The sequence below is a fragment of the Amblyomma mixtum genome, chromosome 3, assembly GCF_055824585.1.
Source record: "Amblyomma mixtum isolate Tamu chromosome 3, ASM5582458v1, whole genome shotgun sequence".
NCBI classification, from domain to species: domain Eukaryota; kingdom Metazoa; phylum Arthropoda; class Arachnida; order Ixodida; family Ixodidae; genus Amblyomma; species Amblyomma mixtum.
In genome coordinates, this window is record NC_143014.1 from 130,716,595 (window position 1) to 130,732,255 (window position 15,661).

General features: G+C 42.1%; 1 protein-coding gene across 4 annotated transcripts in view; it reads right to left on the reverse strand.

The window, feature by feature from the left end:
- LOC149351828 (uncharacterized) overlaps positions 1–15,661 on the reverse strand; it is a 58,803-nt gene that overhangs the window by 15,888 nt on the left and 27,254 nt on the right. For all 4 annotated transcript variants that reach the window (XM_089581153.1, XM_089581155.1, XM_089581154.1 and 1 more), the window contains 4 exons: positions 12,181–12,362; positions 7,503–7,629; positions 5,182–5,324; positions 4,286–4,325 (listed from right to left, as the gene is read on the reverse strand). In XM_089581153.1, coding sequence (XP_089437279.1) covers positions 4,286–4,325; positions 5,182–5,324; positions 7,503–7,629; positions 12,181–12,362 — 492 coding nt within the window. The remainder of the gene's footprint in view (positions 1–4,285; positions 4,326–5,181; positions 5,325–7,502; positions 7,630–12,180; positions 12,363–15,661) is intronic.

Consider the following 15,661-nt stretch of genomic DNA (forward strand, 5'->3'; position numbering starts at 1 on the left):
TGCAGTGTGTGGGTGGTGTAGCTGACAGATTTTTCGAACTCCAATAATTTGAATGTGTGCGATCTTTCGGACATTACCGAGGAATTATCACACACCTCACAGGACCATGTACATATTTAAGACTAATATTTAGGACCCTGCAGAGTTGAGAAGTTTGATTTTTTCAGACTAAAATGTATGCCAGCAATACTGTGCAGCTGGGTTTATCGACCAAACATAGATGCAAGCGGGCATCCTGTCGCAACCACCTGGTTCTTCATCGCCGCAGAAGGCGCCATCTTAGATTTAAACAGCAGCAATTGGCTGGATTGGCTTAGATAGAGTTGGCCATTTAATCCTCACTGTTGACACTTGAATTAATGGCACTCTCTTAAGAGTCACTGAGGTAGCCTACAAGATGCACACGACCGTGTTGCGAACAGGAGAGAAGCAGCATGTGCTGTGGTTTAGATTCCGCTGCTTGTGGTGACGTGGGGATGGGGGTGCAGTCGGAGGTGCTCACTTCCGCCCACTTTTTCCCATGGGTTCCCTCTCCCAGTCTCTGTGACCACTTCAAATAATACAATCCTACGATCACTTGCAAATAAAACATGGAAGTGACGAAATCCCAGTTTTTCAAGCCAGTTTTTCACAGCGAAGTCTTTATTGAAGGCTCAGCTAATTTGCTCATTGTAAAAGAGGCATCACCCATAGCCACAACTACTGGACATTTACACCATTTTCTCTCTTAAAGAAGCTCCGTCTTTGGTGAAGTTCACATATTTGACATTATTTAAGGGACCCTGAAATTATTTTGGTGGTCATATTCTAATGCAACAAATCGGTACAGGAGGTCCTTGTGAGTCAAATTTTGAAAGCTCTGCATGAACCCTATAATTTACAAATAATTTTTAAAAATTGGTGCTTGCAACCTATTAAGGCCACATCTCACCATGCGTTCTTGGCTGCCCCTACCCCGATGACATAAATGGGCAATCTGTGCAAGCCTTTTCTTTGAACATGCCCAACTGATGTGAGCGGGATGGGGCGCGGCGAGATGCAGTTCCGACCTCTTCTTTTTTAAATTTTTTTAATGCCACAGTATTAAGAGCTCCTTTCAGAGGAGAACCTGTTGTCAGCAATGGCATGTCGAGAAAAACAGGTAGCCCACCAGGTTATGAGTAACCTGCCCCTTTTCAACGCCTGACGCAAGGTGGCGCTGAGCGAGCAGTACATACACCTAGCAGGTGTTCATGGAGTCGGTGCTTAAAAGCACTAGCTGCTGCACAACGATGCAATCGCAGTTAAGGCCAGCACTTGCGGGTCTCATAGATAGGCCTCACACCTCACAAATACGTCGGCTCCGCATGTACGCCAACTTCCCCAATTTCCGATGGCCACTTTTGCAGGATGTCGACACAGATTCAATGAGTGTGATAAAGTTCAGTGCATTATACTTTTTTTTTTTTTTCATGTAATGACCTGTGTGTTCAAAAAATACACAATTTTGAAACTGCTCATAGTGCCATTCAACCTTTTTTGTTTGCTAGAAGCATTCGAAATATTTGCTTCGAAATTATTAGAAGAAAATTTACTATTCAATTCGAATTCGCTTCAAACTAAAAAAAAACCATTATCCACACATGCCTAAAAATAGGAATTACCAATTCCGCATATATGGGCACGTAGGCAGAACAAAAGAGGAGTACTTGCATGGGAGGAAGTGTTAAAGCATTATGCGATGGTGAAAGAAAGAACAGTATCCATGTCTGCAAAGTGATGTGCAAAGAGGACCCCAGTCCGCTGAAAGGTCCCATTAATGCTATCGCATCATACCCTTAAGGCGGAGCTTAAATATCCCCCCCCCCCCCCCCCCCCAAGTTTTTTTTTTTTCTAGTGTGTCGGCGAGTATTAGTTGATGGGGGAGAGGAGGAGTATTACTTCTAACCGCCGATTTCTTCAGTGTTAATGAAGCTATAGTGTTAGGTAGGAGGCCACATTCAAATCTTGATTTTCTTTCAAAATAACAGTGTTCTACTTTTTTATGTTTTAAACATCTATAAACATTCTGAAATATGTTGCAAAAGAAATATATCTGTACCTTGCTTCATTTGAAAGTTACAGCTAGTTGTTGAACCCATACACCTGTATTTTGAAACCAAATATAACTTATTTTTGTCCGTAATGCTGGCAGTTTATTGTTTCTATGGTAAATATTTCTCCCACTATTATATTTTAACGTTGTTTATGTTGTATGCTATCCTTACACTTGACTGCTAAAGATCCTCCGTGCGAAAAAAGACGGGCATATGCGACTGCCCATGTAGGGTAAGCCAACCTGGGTGGCATTTCGCCACCGGCACCGGAGCCCTCCACTACGGCGTCTCTCATAGCCTTAGTCGCTTTGGGACGTTAAACCCCATAAACCAACCAACCAACCTTACACTTGATTAGGTACATATATTACCGAACAATGGCCACAAAAGAAATGTGCGAAGCTTGAGGATAGATAGCATGTGAAGTAAATTAAAAAAAAAAAGCTGACTGATCCCATGGTTGGTCAGCTACAAATCTGCTACTGCATCACCATCCGAACTAACGTGGGAGATGTTTGAAGAAATAAACAAGCCACACCAACCAGTCACTGTGACTGTACCTCTACACAAGAGCATCAAAGGCACGGCTTGCACCACCTGGTTCAAACAGCTCATGTGGATTGGAGAGATATGAAGCACTGGGTTAAGGGAGATATGCACACAAAAGAGGTATTCCAAAACGAGATGAATAACAATGTCAAAGCTCTAGTCAGTGATCCGAGCTCAGATGAACTCCTAAGTGTTTACATGGCAAAATATGACATGCAAATAAGGGCTTCAAAGGGCTTATTATTTAGTAAACTCGCAACTTGAATGATGCTTTTGGTCACTGAATATAGGAGGCGGGCATCAATCAAGAGGGCCTGCATCACCACAGATTACCAATGGATACAAAGAGCTCCATCAGGTTGCTACCTAAAACAGGCAAGAATGTAAAAAGGAGCAGTAACGCAAGCAAAAGAAAACTTCACTGTGTCTTCGGGGTGGCCCAGCTATGAGTGCGGTGCATTTCATGCTTCTATGTAATTACTTATAGGTCTGTGTCAGTGTTTCAAAACTTCATCTTCGTTTTTATCAAAACAGCTTTTTGCTCAACATTGTGTTAGGCGAGTATTGATAACTTTTCTACAAATGAATATTTTTAATTGAAATTTTGTGTGCCTATTCCTTACAGGGACTTGCAATGAACTAGGATAAATAAAATTGATGTAAAAGTTTTGACACTGCATTTTATTGTTTGAGTAGATGTAATCAAACTAAGTCATTTCTGTTCAATTTGTTCAGTTTTTTGAAGATTGCATCTTTAATATTAATCGAAACACACTTATCCTAGTTCACTGCATAGGGCACACACACAGCTACATAATTCCAAAGCTTTCTTTATTCTACTTATCACTGTTGGCATTTCCAAAATAAAAAACTAAAAAATTAAACAGTGCCACTGTTTACATTTCAATGTGATAAGGTTAACAAAACATGTTCTATCAGGTAAAATAAGATTCCTAACTGTTTATTTAACGATTTTATTTTATATGTGGCCTCCCACCTCAAAAATTTTTGTGATGCAATGACGAGTGATGGAATACTGACCACTTGTGCGCTTTTCCAAACCTCAGCAAATACCATTTCATGGTTCTTTTAATAGTCGACTGACTTTGTCTGGTGGTTTAGGTATAGCATCTTTAAATTAAATTCTGACAATGTGCATTTTACCATGCCATTGGACCAAGTTCTCCCTTCAGGCAAGAATAGACTGTGGCATGCTCTGCAGGAGACAGATTTTTTTTCTTGACTTTACACAACTGTTGTAATGTTCCTGTGGCCCAGTACAAGTGCTACTGAGGACCCCACGAAAGAGACCTGCCAAAGAAGACTTCAAGCATTGACATTCCTGGGCGACATTAGCATACCTCCCACTGTAGCAATCAAAATTAAGGTTTAAAGGAACTGCAATCATCGCCAGGCTCTATACAAGTGCTGTTCTCAAAAAGGCTAGTGGTGGTGATTACCAAAATACAAGTTTTATGGTATCTAAAAGAGCAGTACTTGTGCAACAGAGAAACAGCCGCAAGAACAGGCGCTTCATAATGATTTGCCACAACCATGAGAACACACTTCCTAAGAAGTCAGACTGAATGAAATGCTTTCAAACTACTAAATTAAAACAGCGCTGTGAAACCAGTGAACTAAAACACAGGAGAGTTAATTACCTAACAGTTATAAATTGGGTCTCTTCTTTGGAGGAACCCTCTGAAAAAGAAAAAAAGAAAAGAAACATGTCAGTATTTGCAGTCCAAACATTTTTGAAAATAGATGCTTCACTGTGCCTAAATAACTTTACTTAGTGAAAAAAAATTTTTGCGCAAGACAGGCGGGACGAGCAAGGGAACACAGACGAAGCGCAAACTTATAACTATGCTGAATGAAAACACGTCCCACTTCTCGAACAAAAAGAAAAAAAAAAGCTGACAGCATTATTTTCTTTTCTTTTTGTTTCCCAGGTGGAAGGCGTTTTAATTTAGTGTAGCTGTAAGTCTGCATTTCGCCCGAGTTCTCTTTCTCGTCTGTCTGTTTTGCGCAAAACAGTTTTTTCAATGATGAGTGACTAACTGGCCCAACAGTGCGAACTAGTACTTTTTTATTTATTTATTTGCTCCTTCAGGCGACATACAGGCACTGCCCACGAGGCAAGACAAATGGAGGCGCTGAACCTCCTGATAAGCAGCAGGAGCAGTACTGCAGTCTACAAATGGGAACTTTACTCAAACTTGCAATACAGACCATACAGCAACTAGATATCCAAGAAGTCTGGCTTCTGTTTTCCTTTTAATGTTATAAAATAGCAGCATGTCCATGGCTACATATATCCAACAACAAATGATGTACCTTATATTTGTGATATAAGTATATTACTTTTATATACAGTTGACAGCATTTACACTTCCTAACTCTTGTTACACTCTCTAATCTGCCCAGTGAGCCTGAAGCGTTATGGTTAAGTGTACAGCTGTACAAGTCATTCACAAGAGGAGAAGCATAAGGTGGGGAATTCTCGTGAGACAGCCAAGAGATGTGGTGCATGTTGTGGTAGCAAAGTGCTGCTGACCCTTAGTGGACGGTGCAGATTTGGTGACAAGGGTCAGACCATCAGTCTGGGCTGGGGAGGCATGGCGGCTTCGGGGCGGGACGGGGGGCGTGCTCTTGACCAGCACTCCCGGCTGTATGCCCTCAGATCCAAGCAGTGGACGGCTGCACAAAAATAGAATGCCCTCTTTGTACTAACAGGGAACTAGCAGACAAGCAGCCAAGAGATGTCATATGCTCTGCACAATGCAAATCAGCCTGCTGCTTCTAGTATTACGCTTCTCCCACTTCAGCACTGATTTGAATGACCAGAATCAAAATAGCATGGTACTGCAGACTGTTTCCTGCTATAGGCGCAGTGTACACACAGAAAACTGCACAAGTCACAAGCATATTAGCACTTCTGTCGCCACGGCTTAATGTTCTCTGTAATCCTAAACAGATAAACTTTGCAAACAAGTGTGTGGTGCATTGTTTTGTTAGACGTGGCACTTTACAGGATATTAAGTAATACTGTCACGGGTCGTTCAAACGATGCGGGTCGTGGGGACACTGGAGACCACAGGAGAGCAGGCGCCAGGTACAGTCCAAGCGGTCGCGGCCGGGCTCACGAGCGATTTCCCACCGAGCCTCTTCCTCTTTGCCGGCGATCGGCTCCCCACTCGTTGAAGATGACGTTAAGTGGAAAATAACACACATGACAATACTTGTGTCACACAGGCACACTGAACTGGCAACTGAGCCAAGGTCTCTCGAGATTATAAAACTCTGTTGAAGTAGAAAGAGTAGTACTGCTATTACACTAGACAATAAATGTCTGCTGAGAGTTTCAGTAATCTAAGCATCGAGAACTAGTGGCACCAGTGTTGCCATCAATGATTTTGTACATCTGAATGTCATCAGCCCCCAACATTATACACTCAAAATTTTTAAAATGTGCAGGTAATTTATTCTAAGTAAATTTAAATGCCCTCAAAGTTAATGTCAGCTTTCGAGTCATGCTGCAGTTACACATGTGCCATTTCTTGAAAGTAAATGTTGAGTGTTTTGCATGACACCAACACTGCGATTCCTGAATGCCGTTTTTGGGGGAATTATTTATTTATTGTATTTATTTATTTATACATACTGCAGTCCTTGTTCTAGACCTTAGCAGGGTGAGCACACATACATAAATGCATATACATAAAGGCAAAACAATATCATTAAGTTATTTTAGGTGCTCTTCAGATGATCTTAATGACTTCTGCGTGACTGCGTCGTTAGTGAGGTTATTCCAGTCAACTATAGTTCGTGGGAAGTAAGAGTAGCCACATGTATAGCAGCCCTCAGTTCCCATCTGAGTGTCACTTTAAGTGACCCATGCAATGCCCACGAGACACACAGCTAAAACAATTGCTTTTCAGTTGCAGCCGCATATAAAAGTAAGCACGTCAGGAAAAATGGAGTGTAGTAAGAGTAAACAGTGATAGACACATAACTAAAACAACACGCAACAAACTGAGAGCAACATTTGAACTTGGGAAGAGGGATTATGATCATTAAACCAGATGCTTCATTTAGCCACAGTACTAGCTCCCTTAATATCAATGACTTCTCCGGAGATTCTTCAAAAAACTTCTCCAAGCAAGCAGCCATTGAACCCTTAAAACAGCATTTCATTACGGGCAAAACAAGCTACAGTGTGTGTTTTATCTAACGGCAATGCCTTATGTGCAACTTTTGCCATAAAATCTGTTCAATGATCTTTGTTAAAACATGATTTGTTCAAGCATGTAAAATGATCATTAGCTGAAACAACACATTTGCACATATACCTGAAAATATCCAAGCCACAACAAGCTAACAAGATATGATTGAAGCAAGAGCACAGAAGAGGGTACTAATCACTGAATGTGCAACGAGTCACATGTAGAGAAGCTGTTCTAGATTGGCTCAAGTGACTGTGACACAACCTGGAACATGCGATTCAGGGCAGAAACTTTTTGGAACTTTTGTCAGCACGTGCAATGAAACAGCAAACCATGGATCATTTTCTTTTGACAGCACTCCCTATGGTTTGCTGTCCCCAGTAGGTTCGTGTGCCCATTTATATTATTCCTGTTTTAGGAGAGGTTCTTTTTCATTACACCCTGCAAACATTTTCATTAACACCAAAAACTCTCAAAGTGCACAGTTTATTTTTCTTGGCTTCTTTACATAACATTACTGGACTTGCTTTTTACACCGTTTCACAGTACAATTTCAATAGTGCTGAATCATGAACCAAAATCATTACTAGGAAAGTATGACACCAATGCATTTGAATATGAGCACTGGAAGAAAGATGTGTAGAAAGCGTACCTGTCCTGCGGAGTCATGGCTCTCAGGAACTGCTTGGCCCTTTCCTCATTGAACTGGCTGCTCTCCAGGGCCATGTTGAGCAATGTCTGGGACACCGCAGGGAACTGCTCATGCAGGCGTGACACAACTGCACCACAGAACAACACTTAGGAAAAGAGAAATTCTCTTATTCCCAACATGTTCTTTCCCACTGGTCTCTGCCTGTGATCACCCATATTTAACTGCTGCTAGCAAGGCTGTGTAGTGCTGGCAAAGCTACATAGCTGAAAACACATGCGCACCTCTGTGCGAGGTACTGCGGTTATACACAGCTGTGCACATGCGCACACTCTGGCACCTAGCGAGTGCTAAATTTCTGCCATCTCAGACAACATCAAGGTGACTAAGATGATGATGTCATATGTCTGAATTCCGTCCCGCTCTAAAAAAGCTGCAATGCCACTAGTGAGTAAGGGAGAAGCTGTAAACATGCCTAGTGGAAAGCAACATGAAGTAATGGTCAGCAAAGCCCTGTCACAGTGCACAGACCTTCTTCACAAGAGGGTCGGTCGTTCCCTACCAAAATGATCCAGCATTTTCTTGACCATCACGGATTTCTTTGAAGAAAAGCTCAGGAGTCCCCCTCACGCTTAAATATCGCGCTTACTGGATTACTTTCTTTTTGGAAATATTTTAACGGCCTGACGGCACTTTCATTTTCCAATATAAAGGGAAGAGGATGGACAGCAAAAATTTTTTCTGGAAGTATTAAAATTTTATGAATGCTTCTAATCATGCTTATGGAAGACCAGAGGATCGCGTCAACTGCCAGAAAACATTTTATTTAGAAATTGCTCACAACATGGGAAATATAGTACACAGAAAAATGCAAAAAATTGTGGAATTTGAAATTCTTTGTTGAAAAAGCACCAGAACAAGAAAGCAAATGTTTTATATAGGCTTACTGAGCACACCGCAGCGAAAATTAAAAAATACTCAGGTCAAAAATAATGCCAAACCCCGTAATTCTGACCAAAAATGTCGCTTTTCAGTTAGTTCCCTTTGTGGTCCACGAAAAAATACACAATAAATACCCGTACACACCTTGGCCCCTACCCTACAAATACATGTTTCAAAGGAGTATGCTTCCTTAAACATGAGAAATCATTTTGAATGTTCTGAAAATGATTTTCGAATCATTTTATAATGTTTGAAGTTGCTGACAGTAAGCAAAAAAAGGGCCTTTGTCACTTCTGTACTTCGTTAGCCCCATGTAGTGCAACAGCAGGTTTCTTCTGAACAAATAGCCTCTGCGACACGAACCTCTAGAATTTCTCCTCCAAAGAGGAGAAATTCTAGAGTGTACTGTGCGATGTCAGTGCACGTTAAAGAACCCCAGGTGGTCGAAATTTCCGGAGCCCTCCACTACGGTGTCTCTCATAGCCTTAGTCGCTTTGGGACGTTAAACCCCATAAACCAACCAAACCAAATCGATTAGAGCTGGTTGCTTTAGGCCTACCCTAGTTGCTTTAGGGTGCCTTGGCAATGCTAATTAAAAAAAAAAAGAAAGGCTGAAAGAAAACACGAGATTGACTTGCTGGAGTGCTTTTCTTATCCTGCAGAGTCATTTTTATTAGGTACTAAGTGCAGTCAGGCCACTAAAATTTTGAGATGCCGCAGTGGCTCAGTGGTTATGGCGCTCGGCTGCACACTCAAAAGACACCTGTTCGATCCCGGCCACAGTGGCCACATTTCGATGGAGGCGAAATGCTAGAGGCATGTGCACTGTGCAATGTCAGCGCACATTAAAGAACCACAGGTGGTCGACATTGTCCAGAGCCCTCCACTACAGCATCCCTCATAGCCTGGGTCGCTTTGGGACTTAAAAACCGCATAAAACCATAAAACTAGAACTAAAATTTGGTTTGCATGCTCGACCAGAACAAATGCGAACATCCACAAATAGCGTAAGACTACAAGAGTCGCTCTGATGAGCTGGAACTTCAAAAAATAATTTCTTGCATTTAAAAGTATTGTGTAACTTTATGTGGACCACCAAGAACTTCTTGCTCCTCAAAAGCAATGTTTTTGCTAAAATTATGATGTTTCCCATTTTTTCCTCATGACAATGTTCATTATTTTCGATAAGAAATATTTTATGAATGCTCTGAATGTGCTATAAGCCCATATAAAACATTCGCGTAGACAATAATTATGTTTTGGCCTTTTTTCAATAAGAGATTTCAAACTTCACAATTTTTGTGTTTTTCTGTGTGCTATATTTCCCGTGGTATGAGCGATTTCGAAATAAAATGTTTTCTGACAATCGATGCAATCCTCTGGCCTTCATAAGCAACATTAGAAGTATTCAACAATTTAAAATACTTCTTGAGCCGCCGCGGTGGCTCAGTGGTTATGGTGCTCGGCTGCTGACCCAAAAGACGCGGGTTCGATCCCGGCCGCGGCGGTTGAATTTCTTTGGAGGAGAAATTCTAGAGGCCTGTGTGCTGTGCAATGTCAGTGCACGTTAAAGAACCCCAGGTGGTCGAAATTTCCGGAGCCCTCCACTACAGCGTCTCTCTAGCCTTAGTCGCTTTGGGACGTTAAACCCCATAAACCAACCAACCAAAATACTTCTTGAAAAAAATCTTGCTCAGTTCATCCTCTATCCATTACATCAGAAAATAAAAGTGCTATCAAGGTGTTCAAATATTTAAAAAAAAAAAGTAAATTGGCAAAGTGAAATCTTTAAGAGTGGAGAACTTGCGATTTTTTCCGACAAAATCTATGATGGTCAAGAACTTGCTGGGTCATTTGGCATAGAATGACCCAAGCTTCTCTGCTCACATAGTTCCACACCGGGTACATCTATTTTATTTGTCCTTTAGTTTTCATTCCATGTAGGTAATATTCATTTGTAATGCTTATCCATTCTAAACACCCCTTATTAAAGCTTAACAGCAACTGCTCTCAAAGGTAGAAACTGTTTTTGCTCATAGAAAATGCACTCAGAATACTTGTGAAGCAATGAATTCCTCTGCAAATGCTACTACTTAATGTTTTCATGAATATACTGAAATAAAGAAGCTGCAGAAGAACAACTGTAAAAATAACATCATGAAAAAAAATATGTAGGCTGCTCATAGACACAAACCTTTGCTTATCTACTTTAAAAGCACCATGATATAAACCAATTTGCAACACTACATTTACAGATTCGTCTGTTGTAGTATGCAGATGAATGTGCCCCTTTGACTACATTCCCTTTTAAAAGACTGGTAGGCATGTGCGACTTCTGTAAGCAGGTACGCTGCTTGCATGCAGGATTTACTTCTACATATTTTTCTATTACAGTAGAGTCTTGATGACACGATTACAGACGATATGAATTTTGGTATGATATGAATTTGCAAATTCCCCAGCTGAAGTGCGTTCTGTACAATGTGCAAAAATTTTTATGTTCCAAACATTTTCCTGCGCTGTTACGGATGATAAGAACGCACGAGCCATGAATGCAAGCCCTAAGTGCAGCCTTCGCCTGTTGCAAGCACCGAGCCCTGATACACATGGCACACATCACAGATACTGCGACTGCGTCATGCAGTACGCCCCATGAGCACCGAGCGCTGGCACATGGTAGCAAGTAAATCCCATCAGCTGCAAGCGGATTTGTGTAACTGCATCTCTGGTACTTAAGCATGTGAGTTTTGCTTGTTTTTTGATGATACTACTAATTTTCGGTGATATGAATATTTTCTGCAACTGCATGAGATTAGTATCATCAGGATTCTACCGTACTGCACAGCCTGAACAAAGACTAACAATGACTTTCGTCAAGCTCATCCTTATACTATTGCTACTACTGCCTGAAATCAATGGTTGACTGGCACATATGCTGTCTCAGCAGTTCACCCTACGATGCATGTTTTTTGACAAGACACATGTTCCTGGCTGACTGGACTTTTAACAGCTTCTAGTATGCATCACCTACCAGGAGAAATGGCAAAAGTTCTTCAACACAACAAGTTTAAGCATATACCAGACAGACACAAATTCATACTGCTATAAATTTGTGACAAACCAGAAATTAATAGGGTAATCATCAAAAACATTTCTTTGAAGCACCTGTTGACATAAGACACAATCTTAATTGATGCATTTTGTGGCAACAATTTCTTATCCTGTGAATTTCACCTTATTCTTTGGCAATAATCTCTACAATATGAGAAATGATGTACACAGTATCTCAAAGCGATGCTGGACATTTGTGTTCGAAAATACCCCCTCCTTTCAACATGCTGGCATGAAAACTCGTGCTCAAGCTCCATGCGTAAACGAGAACATGGTATGAAAATTCAAAACATTGAGCATGAGGAATGGCAGGGGCTTCAAACTGACTCAAGAATCAGCCGGCAACCTCAGGAGCAAGACTAAATTCTTCACACTGTTTGGAACACCCATGTCAGGCTGAAATGTTGGGGAGCCTTATGACTTCTTCCTCAGCCAACAGGATGCAGGCCTTGCAAAGCCAAAACACCCACAGTATTCCCTGATCTACCAATTCACGAGATTTATTTACAGTGTTCAAAAATTCAAAAAGTGTTTTATAAAGCCTCTTTAAGAGTGCAAGACATGGCTAGTGCCTGCCGCAGGACACAGAAACGAATACATTATTTCAAATTCTGCTAAGGAAACGCACATTTCTGTCGATCTGCCTTGGTAGGTGGGACAACTTGGGAGGGCCTGCGGACTTCCACAGTGGGTGGTTTGGCAGGTGTTGCTGCCTGCTTGACAGGTGTACCCTTGGGCAGTGGTGCATCGCGTTTTTTGTAGCCCAAGTCGTTCAACCGTGTCATGGCCTCCTGGGCGTTGTTATCACAGCTGGAACAACCAGAGATTCAACAATGATCAAGGTGAACTAGAAGTACCAGAACATGACCTTTAAGCTTAGGGCAAAAAGTTCACATTTATTAGTGTTTGATGATGATGATGATGGGTTTTTTTGGCGCAAGGGCATCTAAGGCCAAAGAGTACCAAACAGAATGTTTTCAGTCAGCTCAGGCGAAAATAAGTCAATCATCATCATCATCAGCCTGGCTATGCCCAATGCAGGGCAAAGGCCTCTCTCATGTCTCTCCAATTAACCCTGTCCTTTGCCAGCTGCAGCCACCGCATCCCGCAAACTTCGTATCTCATCCACCCACCAAACTTTCTGCTGCCCCCTACTACGCTTGCCATCTCTTGGAATCTACTCCGTTACCCTTAAGGACCAGCGGTTATCTTGCCTTCGCATTACATGCCCTACCCAGGCCCATTTCTTACTCTTGATTTTGACTGTGACGTCATTAACCCACGTTGGTTCCCTCACCCACTCCGCCCGCTTCCAGTCTCTTAACGTTACACCTATCATTTTTCTTTCCACAGCTCACTGCGTTGTACTTAACTTAAGCTGAACCCTTTTCGTTAGCTTCCATGTCTCTGCCCCATAGGTGAGTACTGGTAAGATACAGCTGTTGTATACTTTTCTCTTAAGGGATACTGGTAAACTGCCATTCATAATCTGAGAGAACCTGCCATATTCACTCCACCCCATTCTTATTCTTCTAGTTATTTCCCTCTCATGATCTGGATCACCAATCACCACCTGCCTTAATGACACATATTCCTTTACCACTTACAGCACCTCGCTACCAATTGTGAACAGTTGTGAAGTGGTGTATCACGCCTAAAAATTGTGGTAAGAGTTGTTATATATAAAAGATGTAGCCAGGCTGCCTCAACCCCAGTTCTTGCTAGTGCAAGAAGGGCGAAACATCTGCAGCTAATCTCTGCCTTCTCCTCAGCAATGAGGAGGGGATGGGGTCACTTGTAATAAGAGATCTTTTGTAAGAAGCCGACATGGGTTGGTTTATTACGGTGTAGAAAAGCACTGCATCAACCCTCATCGAGCACCACACGAAGCAACTGTAAGAAGCATATCTGATAAAGTGAACAAGTAAAGTGCCTTATGGACAGTTTCTTAGATGCACTCTGCTACATGTGCCAATTAAAGCTAAGCAAATCTGTTTTAACTGACTTATCTCCTCATGACAAGGAATTTGATTGCTTTAACTACAGAAGTTTTGCTCACTTTACCCTCTAACCATATGCCCATATCTTATGGCAACGTGAAAACAAGCAACATACTTAACTTATTGTCAACTTCTGCACAACCTACCCATATATAAGGTCAGCCATCGTACACTAGCACTCCACAACTGTGCTGTCACCAGAACATGAAAAAAATAAAGTCGTAGCCGAATACAGCGTGTAAAAAATTGTAAATTCATCCACACACCTGTCTACATTGACAGCTGGCTCGAACAGCACAGTGGGGAGCATACCTGTCATTTATGAGTGGCCTAAAGCTCAAAACAAGACCTTATGATGTATGCTCATTCTATTTCATTGTTTTTAACTCCTCATGTCTTTAAAAGTTATATCTGACCCACCAGGCAGCAGCAATTGTGACAAACACAGAACAGAGCATGCCCTTGGAGCACTACTCAAGCGTGTGGACAACTGTACATCGATGTCTGCAGAATTTTTCTTTTATTTCTCATAAGCGCAACATGCTTGTCTGGGATTTGCAAGGCTTTGTGGCTCTCGCGATCATTTCGCATGCGCACACTGTTCAAAACACCTTGCCATGGCTCTCTGTATGTCTGTTTGAGCACGCCTCCGCCTCAACGCTGATTTCACAGCGGCTGCTTTAATCCTACTTACACAATCCTCATCTGTTTGAGCCTAGAAAATCGTCTTTTCAGCTACAAGCGACACAAACAAAAGCGGATGACAGAACCAAAACCCTCGGAGCCTGCCTGTGCAACCGCATCTCGCACAGCGCTGCCTGTGCAACCTCTATCACAACACAGTTTCGTTTTTTTGTGCCTGTGGTTGTTCACGTGCACGTCGCAGAAGCAATGGAACTGCACAGACAGCCACAACAAATATCTGGCCACCCATAAGCGTGCACGGCGTCGGTTTGTTTGAACACAGCGCGTCGGAGGCCACCAAAACGCGGTGCCGGTCAAGCGTCCATAGAGTTTAGAGTCCCGCTTTGGCCGGCATGCCAGCCGTTCCGCACGTATCAAACGTAAGCTGCCAAAATGAATAAGCCACTATCACGAGGCGACATTCACGATGTACCCAGCAGCTGCACCAGTTGCGATGCAACAGCCGGATTTGTACTGCACAAGTTCCTATGGGAGCCAGAAGGGAACGCAGCAGCTGGGAACGTAACAGCGGGGTTCTACTACATTAACTTAGAAGGGTGATAGTTCAGGCTAGTGGGTAATTGACATGAGGTTCCATAGCGCAAACGGCAGGGACAAGACAGAACACAAGCGCCATATTACGTTGGATGAATATTAGTTCCCAAATGAATCTGATGACTGCTCCAACTGTGTGGCCACTTGAACAGAATTAAATCTGTGGTACTGTCCACTACTCTGCCAGCTACATAAAGCACTTGGTCAGAAGAAATCCGACATACAATATTTTTAGCATATAACAGTAGCTGCCTATTACATTTTACCACGACAAAGCCTCATATGTTACAAATGCTTGACTGCAGTGTATGACATATTTTACAGTGATGGCTGTATGACAACACTTTGTAGGGGTTTACAGTAAGCATTGTGAAATGAGTACAAATGTGCACTGGAACGTGAAAAAAAAAAACTTTTCTCCTACGGAAAACATGACATGTCAAATATGTGAGCAAGCTACTCTTATTTTATCATGCGCATGCAGCACAAGCACTGCCTTAAAAGTTGTTGACTAAAGCTATGTGGTCCGTATTGTGCTTATCTAACTTGTTCCTGGCAAGGGCATGCAGCATTCAAACAGCGTCTTCATGTTTTCACAAGGTGCATCCTTTGCCTGGAAGTAAAAAACTGGCTGCTAAAATAGAACCCCAAAGGGACGTGGTTGTCATCACAGGTTTGTCAAGTACAAAGGATTCAAGACATCTAGCAACACAACAGGGACATCAAACATAGCCAAGCATTCCTGAGCTGTGCACTTAGGCGCAGAGGAGAACACCAACAGCTCCCAGTACTTTAGCAAACTGAACCCTACATCCACAAGTTTTTGGCCAGCAAAGCTCTCCCAAGAGGACACTTAAGCTTTGCCTTAAG